Source organism: Haliaeetus albicilla, chromosome 18 (genome assembly GCF_947461875.1).
Source record: "Haliaeetus albicilla chromosome 18, bHalAlb1.1, whole genome shotgun sequence".
In the NCBI taxonomy this organism is placed as follows: domain Eukaryota; kingdom Metazoa; phylum Chordata; class Aves; order Accipitriformes; family Accipitridae; genus Haliaeetus; species Haliaeetus albicilla.
In genome coordinates, this window is record NC_091500.1 from 3,486,216 (window position 1) to 3,498,861 (window position 12,646).

A 12,646-nucleotide genomic window follows, 5' to 3' on the forward strand; every position below is an offset into this window, starting at 1 on the left:
GCAGTTTGTGTCACCGAAAATGGCTACTTCAAAAACCTCAATCGACACCCAATTATACCATCAGCAATTCAAGTTTAATTCCCCATCCCTACTGTCAGCATCACTGCACCACCAGTCTCAAATGGTTTTGGGCAAGGACCTTGCCCTTCAGCTTTTGCTTTCACCTGCCATTTACATCTTGCTCAAGCAAGATCCAGAAGGTGCTTTTTCCTGTCGTCCCCCCCAAACTCAGCCTAGGTGGCAGAAATCAAGGATCTCGTCTGCCAGCACAGAACATGGCCTGAGGATAAAAGACTGGATGCAGCTGTCAAGCACTAGCCCTGCATGAACAATAAATTAATTAAAAATACACCTGACAATCACGTCAAGCCCACGTACGGTGACGGAAAGGATTTAGTCTGTAAGATCACATTCCCCCCTCTCCACCAGATGGGAAACTAGTATTTCCCAGTGTTAATGGCAAGATGGTTAGAACGAGCAGAGAAAGGTTTATTGCCCACTGCTTTCCAGAGCTCTTCTTCTCCTCTGCCATGAGGGACCGAAATGGTCTTGCCCAAGAAGAAGCGTATTTACACCCATTGCCAGAAAGGGAAAGTATAAATATTTCCAAAGCTTTATGAAGGCTAGTACTTACAGTCAAGCTTTCAAAGGGAAAGAATAAAGCAAAATATTCAATTAGAAAAAATTACTATAATTGCAGGTTCTATTTTATCCCTCCATTAAAGCAATAAAGTGCCTCGAAATATTGCTGAGCTGGGATACAGAGCTTAGTGCTACTTAACATTTTAATATACATCCAGGGGGGCTAATTTAATTTAGATCTACATGAGGGTCTTCTCTCCTCCCTCGCCCCTACTGCCTCCCCCTACACTTCTTAAAATATGGCTGGATATAAATGCTTGCTTCTCCCCCATGCCAAAGGGTGTATATACAGAGCTGAGGCTGGACATAAATTCTGACACGTGCTAGCATGCCTTCAAAGCCAAGGAGGACATCAAGCATATACATGTACAGCTCCTCACATATGGATGCCCAAAGTGTGTTTGCCTGCACCTGAAAGCTCTGATGTCTGAACTATTTTTTTTTTTTATTGGAGGAAAATGTCCAATTTCTGCTCCCCAAACATCAAACAAAATCCTCTTGGAAATGTAAAATCATACCATTTTGCTCTAATAGCACATTAATCCCATGGGAAGGGATTTGCTATTGAACGTCACTGAGCAAGCAACTACTGAGGCTGAAGAAGGGGGCTCTTACTCCCAGCCCCAGCTCTCGCCACTTTTTCTCCACACTATGATGCTACAAGCCACGGTTTTCTGAATATAACGTCGTTCCTCCCCGAGACAGAAGATAAGTGAATCTTATTTTAGGGAGCCCTTCATCCTTTTAATTAAACAAATTAATATCACTTCTCCGTATCTCATAGCCTCTATTATCTTTTGTGAACTCCTACAATTCTGTTGTAAAGATATATTGAAAAAGCGCTAATTGAGATAATCTCTGGAATTCAAGAGTTGGTGTATTTTTAGCCATGTTTTAAAACTATTTTCCCTTTGTTTCTGGAATGCCTCCCATCCTTCCTCCCATGCCAGACTGTTTACATTATTTAAATGCCTTCTGCTTATACCACTCTTTACAATTTTTACTTCAACAACATCGGCCTCCGTTGCTCTTTTTTCCCTCGCTTAGACATAACTGGGATGAATTCCAATCCCAAACTCAAAACCACTCCTGGTGCTTTACTGCTGTCTTCTGTGTTTGGTACATCAAGCAACGCATTACTGCCAGTCCTATCATCCAGGACTGCCTGTGTGGGGGAACCAAGCATCAAGAGTTAAACTGGTGGTTTTTTTACAATAGAAACCGGGGAAATGGTGATTTTCCCAGACACTGGAATTCTCTGAAAACTCACAGGGTTACTTGTCGTCCCCCTGCTTTAGCAGACAAGCCTGAGCCACCCCATTGAAAGGACAGGGGAGCTCATGACTCCTTTATTTTTGTAGAGAGCTGTGAAATCCAGTGCCCATCGTGCAAGCAGAAGCGTGGCCCATCAGCCCTGCCCCACCGCTGCCCTATAGAAAACCCCATCTAGAAAGACACAGGAGCTGAAGGAGGCTCCAGCAGCTGGCCACGCTTCTCCATTGCTTGGGTTTGATTTGCTTTTTCTGCAGGTTTAATTAGAAAGGTGGTAAAGGCAGCTCCAGGTGCCAGAGCCTTTTTCATTGTGGCTCCTAAAGAGTTTTTAATAAGAGTTCTGCCAAATTGCTGGGGGTTTTACAGCAAATTTTTCCCGCATCAAGATGACCTGCAAAGGTAGAAAGGGTGATACAGCACAACAGCCTATCGAGTTTTTTCCAGCATGAGCGCAGACCTCTGCAGTGTTAATTTCAGCCTATTCACAACAGGCTTGTTTTTCTTAGTTCCCATTCACAGACCATCTACAGCAGGCCACTAAGGCAGCATTTATGATGCACTCCTGTCTTAGTCCTATTTCCCATGGGGTTTTGGGACAAGTGAGGAGACGCCTATTCCCTCATCCCATCGGGTACAAAAGGGGATACAATACACAGATATTTATTTGGGATGCAAAAATCCTCAACAGCCTCTGCAGCAGATAAACCAAATCATCATAAAGTGCAACTGTGCAGCCAGAGCAGAGCAGAGGAAGAGGAGGTTCTCGTGATAAAGGCTCTGGACTTGAATACAGGAGGTTTCGGTGAAGCTGCCAATTCTGCAAAAGATCTTCTGTGCAGCTGAAGTCACTTAAGGACAGACTGTGAATATTTCATAGGTGAACCTGAGCTCTCACAGATTTCAGAAGAAAGGAGACGTGAGAAGAAGCACAGTCTTCACGTCCCATTATAGTTTTGGGGACACATTTAAGATTGCCTTTCGCTCTATTTTTTGTCTCTTGGCCAAGATCCAATTTTGCTCTAACGGGGCTGCTGGTTCAGCTAGGGCTTCAAGACACTGATGGAAGGAATAACACACCCATTTATACTGAAAAAACGAAAGCAGAGACAGACACATAGCTTAGCCATCCAAGCATGTGCATACTTTAAATGGAGTACTCAGTCCATGGGTCATATTTGCCCAAGGGCAGACAAACAGCAACTCCTGAGACTCCTCCTGAGCAATGTAAATGTGGCTCCTATGCTACAGCAGTTACACATAACCAAACATAGGCCGAAACTGGAATATAGGGTGGTGGGCAATACAAATTCCCAGATCGGAGGAAGTTGAAAAAAAAAGAAAAAAAAAAAAGAAAAAAGAAAAATCCAACCATGGGGAGCTGCAGTGGGCTGCTGCCAGCTGCCCTGGGACCCAGCCAAATCCTCAGTCCCACAGCCCAGGAGATTTTCAGAGCATCTTTGACACTGTGGTCACCACCAGTCCCCAAGGACATGGGATGTGCCTGTTGATCTGCCTGCAAAGGTCGTGCCATTCTGCTCCACAGGGTTAGAAACGCAAGCTGTCCCTCCCACCACCAGACTGCCACTAGGTTTGAGGATTTTCTAAAGATCCTTCTCCCCAAGAAAGCTCTTTACCCATTTTATTAGGATCCGGTTTGGAAAAGCATCTCAGTGCCCTAAAGCAGTCATAGCACACTAGGGCATCAGTCTGAATCCCAGCACATCAGAAGAAGGTGGGTCAATGAAGTAACAAGATTTGGCACATGTTCTTTGCTTATACCTTTAATTACAATTTATCTCTAGCTGTAGCAAAGCATTACTCTGATTCATAGTTCCTCCTGCCTAAGAGCTTTCAGGTGTTAGAACACTGGCTTATACTACTGCTGATTTTAATGACAGTGAGGCACTAAAAATCAAGTCAGGATTCAAGGGAAATAAAGCAAAATGAAAGTACAGTGAGAAGTTCTGTGAAGGATCCAGTCTTCTCCATAGGCTTACCTTCATTCCCCAAGGAAAACTACACATTTGACGTCCAATTTCTGTTCCTTGCAGTCTCAAGACAGCGAAAGCAGCTCTCCTCCAAAGAGATGCTTTATCACCATCAGTTCTACCTCCATCCTTTTCATTAAAAGAAATGCTCCCTGAATAACCTACATTTGTATTGAGAGGAGAACCACTGCAAAGAATAAAGCTAGCTCAATGCAGCTAAAAGCAAAATGGAAGCATCTAGAAAGGTGGAAAATAGAGAGCCTGTAATTTTAACATACAAAAAAGGTGAGCCATCTTTCCTCTTTCCCTTGGCACCCTGCCTCCCCTCCACCAGGAAATCCACTTTCGGGTTGCCACTAGCATTGGAGATAAAGCCATGGGGCACCTGGAAAAAAAGGCACAACTGTCTTTCCTAGAGTTCAGCATGAAGCCTGAGCAACTGAAAAGGGAAATTCTGGTCAAAGACCATGCGGGTAGCAGCATTTAGGAAAGCAGCCTGCAACCCAACTTCAAAGAAGCTGTCTTCCCTTGTAGTTTTCGGACTCCTGGAGATGTTCTCTTGAAAATACCTAGCACTGGTATCCTCGCCTTGAAAGCCATGGAAACTTTATGGTGGTTCCAGCAAGAACAAAATCAGGTCACCAAAGCATTTCTGCTTCCCTTTCCTCCTCCCCACATACTATGGTGAAGAGGTTGACAAGCTGTTGTCACCGCAGGACCACCTTACTCACCAGGCACTTCGTGCCCACATGGTTCTTCCTCAACAGCATCCTCACGTCCAAGAGGAAACCAAACTCCAGTTTCTCCTCCGAATGCCACTCACCCATCTACCCAAGCCATGCTGTCACTGCAAAAACACTGAATTGCATGGGAAGGTGAGTTCCCACCAGGTCAGGGCAGCACGTTATTTCTCCCAAGAAAAGGTTTGGAGAAAACTCTGCCCTCCCAAGGCTGGCATAGCAGAACTGCTTCAACATCTGTGGTTTGACCCCCTCTAGTGGGTAGCACTCAACAAGACACGGAGCCTCGCCACCACCCCGCAACCAATGGAGACCCTACTCAAGTGATAAAGCCTTTTTTCATTATTATTATTATGGCGATGATTATTTTCACACACACACAACCTACCTCCCTTGCACTTCAGATTCAATGTCTTTGGACCTCTACACCCGCAGCCCGGCACGCACTTACAGAGATCCCGTAGAAAACTCTTAGAAATGGGGGCAGAGCGGATAAGGTGTTTGGAAGGGAGAACCACCTCGCTGGAAAAAAAAAAAAGGTATACCCCAGACCTGATTTTGTAGGGAGAACATATTTATCATCTATTCCAGAATGTCTTCCGTCTGCCAACTTGTCAAAAGCTGACAAAACTCCATACTATAAAAGCAAGCTGTTAAAACTTGGCTAAAGGGAAAAACTTAGATGCCAGACAAGCTAACCAGAAAAAGCTGAAAAAGATATTCGAGTGTGCCAGGGAAGGCAGTAAATTTACAGAAAGGCTCTACAGAGCTGAACATCCCAAACCAAGACAACGAGGCAGTATTAGGTCAGCAGCTTCTCGTTCATCTGTCATTTGACAAGCAGATGTCTCCCACTTCGAGGGACTTGGGCAGATATCTTAAGAGCTGTAGCTGCCTGTATTTCTAAACTATCCAAAGTAGCATGGACCTAACTCACAGTTCATCCCAGACCACAGTATTTTAGTAGAGCCTAAGCCCACTCATCGCGTTGTCACTAAATACCACACATTCCATTTAAACCCACTGATTCATCCTTCCACCTCCGGGCATGCCGAAAGATGAACAACTCACAGATTTGGTCTTTCCACTAATAAAAAAGATGCAAAGTCTTTGCCTAAATTTTAGTAATTTTTCTTTTAATCACACAAATACACAAGGTGTTTGTAATGTCAAAACTGTGGCAAGGGTTGTTCTGGTTTGTTTGTTTGTTTTTCTACAGAATGTTTTTCTTTTAAACACCTATTCAGATCAGTTTTAAAAACAAAACCCACAAACATATTACATTCAAGTCACAAAACTTACCATTACTGACAGTTTAACAGACCCAGAGTGATTTCCAGCTGATCAGCATTCATTTTAGCTCAAACTCCACATAGTGTTAATCCAATGGAATCCAATAATGTTTTCTTTAATAGCACGCCGCAATGCAAAGGATCATATTTTATACTCTAAATCTTGTATTCCAGGACAGCAATCATGACCCACTAACCCACTTATAAGAGGTTAAAGAAAGGTACATCACACACAGAAGTTATACTCTTGATTATCATTAATACAGCCTGTGCGACTATCCAAGATAGGAAAACTTCAAGTCAAAACTATTTCTCCTGAATTTACACAGCTGAATGGCTTCAGCGAAAGCAACAGCCCTGGCAAGCTCTGACGACCAACCCGCCTTCAGCCTATTTCCAGCAAAACCACAGCACTGCAACATCCCTCCTCAATGAGCAGCCCTTCTGCAGCTTGCAGTGCAGCAGCTCAATAGTGAGCGTAATGTGCTCCAACTGGTATCCTTTACTTTTTGGACAGTCTGGCTGAATTGTTCTCGTCCTCAAGACAATCTAACAGATTTGAGAAGAAAGGTGAAAATTGTAGATTTATAAAGGTAAAAATCCCAGGACCTGAGCTTTATCAGTGGGAATGCCATTTGAGATCATACTACTTCAAGCAAAAATTAAATATATATATGTACATATATCTATGCATCCACACATGTTTTTACAATACATATGTATACTTTCTTTCCAGCAGCCACTATAGGCAGGCACTATTAACACAGCCTTAGGTTTGCAGCTGAGCAAAAAAACAACCACAAAAAAACAGGAATATCATTAAGCCCCCCTCAGTACTTGCACTGCTCCCCCAACACTCCTGCCTGATCACAATTCACTCTCTGAATAGGACAACAGAGGACATGAACAGAAGACAAAGCCCCCACCCAGATTGCTCAAAACAAGCTACTTCTCCCACAATCCTGACAAAATGGAGAGACAATCTTGCTAAAATAAGAGCCTGATGTATGTTTATATTTCTGCCATAAAATGTTATTTATTCATCATCTTATTGGCAAGTCTTCCCAACGTTTAGGAAAAGAAACCCCTACAGGAATTTGTTATCCCCCAAATCCAAACCCAGATTACCTAACGTATTCAGGACGAGGATTTCTGTACAACTCCAACCTGCCCCCTCTATTCTCTACGACTTTGCTTCCGGCTGCTGAGCAACAGCCACGACAGCTTCTACAGAACCTACAATCCCGATTACGCTACATGCAGTCGCAGCGCGTATCCGTGATTATGCAGGAAACCAGGCTCAGTGCATTACGCGCTGAACTTACATCGTCCTAGGTCTTCCTCCTCCGTCTCCACGTATACGCTTCTTACCAGCACAAAGCGATTTAGCTGCAGGCAAACACCACTAAAACAGCGCTTTCCAGTATTAGTCCCATCACCGCATTCAAGATTAATTTTAATGGCGTTTGCAATAGCTATAGTGGGAATGCAAAAAGACACCCTTGTGGAGGCTAGCCCACAGATCCCATGAAGTTAATTCTTGCTCTGATCAGAAATTGGGAGTCAGCTCCATGCTGTCCACGCTGTCCAGCGCGCCTTAAAAAGCCAGAGCTCTGTGCTAGTGGGATTAGCAATCAACAGGAGGGAAAGCTCCCTTATTTCACCTAACGTGATCCAGTCTGCAGAGCTCCTTTTCAGTCCCTTTCGGCACTCCCAGCCCTGCACAACCTCGGAAGCAAACGTTTTTCCTCTGCATTAACATAGTGGGGAAAAGTCTGGGCAACTTGAGCTTTGCTTCTTCATCTTACCAAAAAAACCCCAAACCTCCTTCACATGCACCCCCTCTGTCTCTGCCGGTATCACTTCAGTGTCCCCCTCCCCACCTGTTCACTCAAGCGTGCCACGGCATGGAGTGTTTTTGCAAAAGCCGGCTTTCACCACTGCTAATACACAAGCATTTCTTTTTGCCTGGCTCCAAGAGGGGAAAAATCCAACTTGCCAGAGGAGCATCTGCATCAAGAACTGCTTTTGCTGATGGGATCAGCACTCGGGAGTACCAGGGAAAGCAGGAGAAAGGGTCGCGTACCAATTCATCATCCTCACATGCATCACCCGCAGACATCCCCCTCCCGCCATCCCCCAGCCCAAATCTCAGCTGCCAAAAAAAAAATTAAAGAAAACAGAATAAAGCCCCAAGCAGAAGTTGAGAACAAATGTGCTTTGAACGCTACACAAATGACATTGAAGATGCAGAAGAAATATGTATTTGCTGTTGCACTGCACGATTTCATGGGCTTATTTCCTAGGTATACATTTCATGCACCCTTCCCACACAGATCCCCTCCCCTCCACCCCCTCGGCTTCTTTAGAAAAAAATACAAATCTTTGATGTGTATATTCATTTTATCTGGAGAGAGCGGTGTCCTCAGAAGAGGTGTCAAGGCCCTCCCCTGCCTCCACCCACGCAGCCCTCCCCCAGGCTCAACCATGCTGTCTCCATCTTAACTCCAGCCACTTCTTCACCGATTTCATTAGGCAGCAGAGTTAACCCCTTCGGCTACCCAGATGGGGGGGGGGGGAGGACCTCCCCATCAATCATCACTTTCCGCCTTCCCCTTCATCTTTTTTCTCATCTGTACTTCAGCAGAAAAATCCTAAAATCCACCAGTGACGTTATTTTTGCCCCATTAATTCATCTGGGAAATACCAACGCAAGGATATTAACCCTTCCAGTGAGCCCCCCCCGAGGGCTTCCCACTGCTTCACCATGACGTGCCATCTTCTCCCCCCCTTAAAAAAATTCAGCATCTTCTCCCTAAGGGTTATTTTAAAAGCTACAAACCCCAGCCAACCCCATCTGCAGCCTCTTCCCTACAGCCTAACCCATCCGTGGGGTGGAGGGGTGCACCCACCACCCCGTGACACAACCCGGAGACTTTCCTCCATCACCCACACCTCATCTTATTAACCCGCATCCCATCTCAGAGGACTCTGGGCCACGCCGGGTCTTTACAGTTGTCCTTACAGCACCCCTTTCCGTAAGACCGACATCTCTGTGGTAGCGTTTGCATCTACAGGCTTTCATCCCGGAGAATCCCTCCCTGCCTCCTCCCACATCTCTTTTTGGAGAGGATAACGCAATTTCCAGCTCACTCTGGAGGATGCTTTTTTATTCCTGGGGTCACTTCCCAGACCCTTCCTCTCACCAGCATCTCCTCTACCCCAGGACCTCTCCTGTTGGAGGGGAACAGTCCCCGTCCCTGACCTTCAGTCTCACACCGGCAACCCCAATACCGTCCCCATTCCCCCGCCGCCTGGCCGAGGAGAAGGTTTCTTCTTTCGCCAAAGCCACAGCCGAGGCATCACGCTGCATTTTTCCACTCCCACAACCTGCTCCTTCAGTGCGGGGGGGTCAGCGAGCCAGAGGCTCCCCCTCCGCTGGCTGGGGAGAGGCTCTCAGGGACTGACGCGACTCTCACCCCCTCACCATCTACAGGGGGTTCGATCCGTGCCAGGAGGACACCAACCCTCTGGAAACGGCACATCCCAGTGCTCGGCAGCTGGGGCTCCGCCGACCACCCCCCCGCAGACCCTCTCTGGAGCAGCCCCCCATTTTCTGTGGGGTCTTTCCCTTGCTGCTACCCCCCCCCCAGCTCCAGAAGGGGAGCGGTGGGGCAAGCCCTCCCCAGGACCATAGGACCTCCCTCTGCAGCGCTGCCGGTGCGAGGGTCACCCCCAGCCCCGGGCCTGCCTCCACGCTGTCACCCGTGGATTGTGTCCCCCCCACCATCAGCTCCTGTCAGGAAGATCAGCTCCATCCCCCTCTCCTCATCCTGCCCCATGTCCGTGGGGCAGCAAGAGCCCACCCCATCCCTTGAGGCACCATCTACAGCCCGACGGAGCTAGAACCCCTTCCACCCCCCATGCTTGTGGGGGGCACCGAGCCCTGTCCCCTCCAGGCCATGAGGTGACAGCAGCCCCCGTTCCCCTCTCCCCAGCCCCACACACTCATCTGGGGGGCATCTCTCCTCCCTTCGGGGCTCTCCTCAGTGAAGCAGGGGTCACCCCAAATCTCCACATGGAGGGCACCAACCCACATCCTGCTCAGACCAACGAATACCACTCCTCCCTCCTCAGCCCCACAGACACATTTTGGGGGAGCTTCTCTTCCCCTTGGACATCCCCTCAGCGCAAGGGCGGCCCTCACACCTCCTCCACCCAGGGGAGCACTGACCCACGTCCCCCTCGGACCACGAGGCGACAACGACCCCCATGTCCCCCAGCTCAGCCCCCCAGGCTCATTTTGTGGGAATCTCTCCTCCCTTTGGGTCTCTCCTCACCCAAAGTGGGAGTAACCCCCGAATCTCCCCTGCTTCTCCATGTGGGGGACACAGCACTGACTACAACCACCTCAGACCATGAGGTGACACCGACCCACGTCCATCTGAGACCACGAGCTGACAGCAACCACCATCCGCCCCACCTCAGCCAGGAGACAGTGACCCACCTCCGCCTCAAACCATGAGGTGACACTGACCCACGTCCACCTCAAACCATGAGGTGACACTGACCCACGTCCACCCCACATCAGCCAGGGGACAGTGACCCACGTCCACCTCAGACCATGAGGTGACACTGACCCACGCCCACCTCAGACCACGAGGTGACAGCAATGCCCATCCGCCCCACCTCAGCTAGGGGACAACGACCTGCCTCAGACCATGAGGTGACAATGACCCACGTCCACCACGGACCGTGAAGTGACACTGACCCACGTCTATCCCACCTCAGCCAGGGGACACCGACCCACCTCAAACCATGAGGTGACACTGACCCACGTCCACCATGGACCGTGAGGTGAGACTGACCCACGTCCACCCCACCTTGGCCAGGGGACACCAACCCACCTCAAACCGTGAGGTGACGCCAACCCACATCCACCACAGACTGTGAGGTGACACTGACCCACGTCCACCCCACCTTGGCCAGGGGACACCAACCCACCTCAAACCGTGAGGTGACGCCAACCCACATCCACCACAGACCGTGAGGTGACACTGACCCACGTCCACCCCACCTTGGCCAGGGGACACCAACCCACCTCAAACCGTGAGGCGACGCCGACCCACGTCCGCCTCGGACCGTGAGGCGACGCCGACCCACGTCCGCCCCGCCTCGGCCAGGGGACACCGACCCACCTCAGACCGTGAGGCGACGCCGACCCACCTCAGACCGTGAGGCGACGCCGACCCACGTCCGCCCCACCTCCGCCGAGGGCCGCCGACCCACCGCCATGTCGGGCAACCGGCTGACGGCCGGCCGCGCTCCCCCACCCGGTCCGGGGACCCACACACCCCCCCGCCCGGGACCCGGCCGCCCCCTTACCTCCAGACCTGCCCCATCTGCAGCAGGTGGATGACGGACTGCCAGACCCAGACGGAGATCCTGCAGAGGCGCTGCGCCCCGGGGGTGACGGTGCCGGCGGCTCCTCCTACCCCGCCGGCGGGTCCCCCCCGGCGGCCGACGGCCCCCATCATGGGCGGCCCGCGGCTGCTGAGGCCCTGCACGGCGCCCAGCCCGCCGCCCGTGTAGTCCTGCACGAACCAGCGGAAGCTGAGGATCTGCACCAGCACCGAGGGCAGCAGCACGAAGGCCAGCGTCAGGCCGCACCAGACGTAGTCCCGCCGGCCGTAGTGGTGCAGCGCCAGCCACAGGTCCGTGCCCACGTCCCCCACCAGCACCAGCAGCGCCAGCACGATCCACAGGCAGTCCAGCCACGGCCGCTCGGCCGCCTCGCCGACCTCCGGCGCCCGCGGCGGCCCCTCGGCGGCGGGGCGAGGGGCCAGCGGCTCGGCGGCGGCGGCGGCGGCGGCCGGCCGCCCGAAGAGGTTCCGCAGGCAGGCGCTCCGGCAGCCCCAGTAGCACGACGACGTGTTGCAGCAGTGGCAGATGTGCAAGGAGCTGCTGCCGCCCGGCTCCTCCGCGCCCTCGGCCGCCGCTGCCCCGACGCCGCCGCCGCCGCCGGCGCCGCAGACGCCCGCCGCCGCCGCCGCCGCCGCCGCCTCGTCCAGGTTGTGCAGCTGGGAGAAGCCCCCGCCGCCGCCGCCGCCGCCGCCGCCGCCATCCGACTTGGCCGCCATCTTGCTGCCGCCGCCGCCGCCGCGTCTCCGGCCCCTTCGCCGGGCGCGCTCGCTCGCTCTGCCCCCCCCCGTCCCCGCTCCCGGCACCCCCCCACCCGCCGCCCGCCCGCCTAGCCCGCCCGCCGCTTCCGGGGGCGGCGCTTCCGCGACCGCGCAGGACGGCCCGGGCCGCCTAGCGACCGAGCCGGGGCAGCGCGGCGGACAACCGCGCCGGGCCGGGCCGGGCCGGGCCGCCGAAAGGGAGCGGCCGCGCCGCCCACCGCGGTGCTGCCCCGGCCCCCCCCGCGCTCGGTGCTGCTCTCTGCCGGCACCCCCGCACACCGGCACCCAGCGCTGCCCCGCTCCCGTTGCACCAGCACCCAGCGCTGCCCTCTGCCCCGTTCCCGTTGCACCGGCGCCCAGCGCTGCCCCGTTCCCGTTGCACCAGCACCCAGCGCTGCCCCGTTCTCGTTGCACCAGTATCCAGCATTGCCCCGTTCCCGTTACACCAGCACTCACTGCTGCCCTCTGCCCCATTCCCGTTACACCAGCACCCACTGCTGCCCTCTGTCCCGCTCCCGTCGCACCCGCAC

At 51.9% G+C, this 12,646-nt stretch overlaps 1 protein-coding gene across 1 annotated transcript in view; it reads right to left on the reverse strand.

Moving 5' to 3' along the window:
- The window catches only part of XKR6 (XK related 6), a 182,968-nt gene extending 170,843 nt beyond the window's left edge, over nt 1–12,125 (reverse strand). Inside the window, exon 1 of the mRNA XM_069805550.1 lies at nt 11,320–12,125. Coding sequence (XP_069661651.1) covers nt 11,320–12,074 — 755 coding nt within the window. The 5' untranslated portion in view covers nt 12,075–12,125. The remainder of the gene's footprint in view (nt 1–11,319) is intronic.
- Between the last annotated feature and the right edge of the window lie 521 nt (nt 12,126–12,646).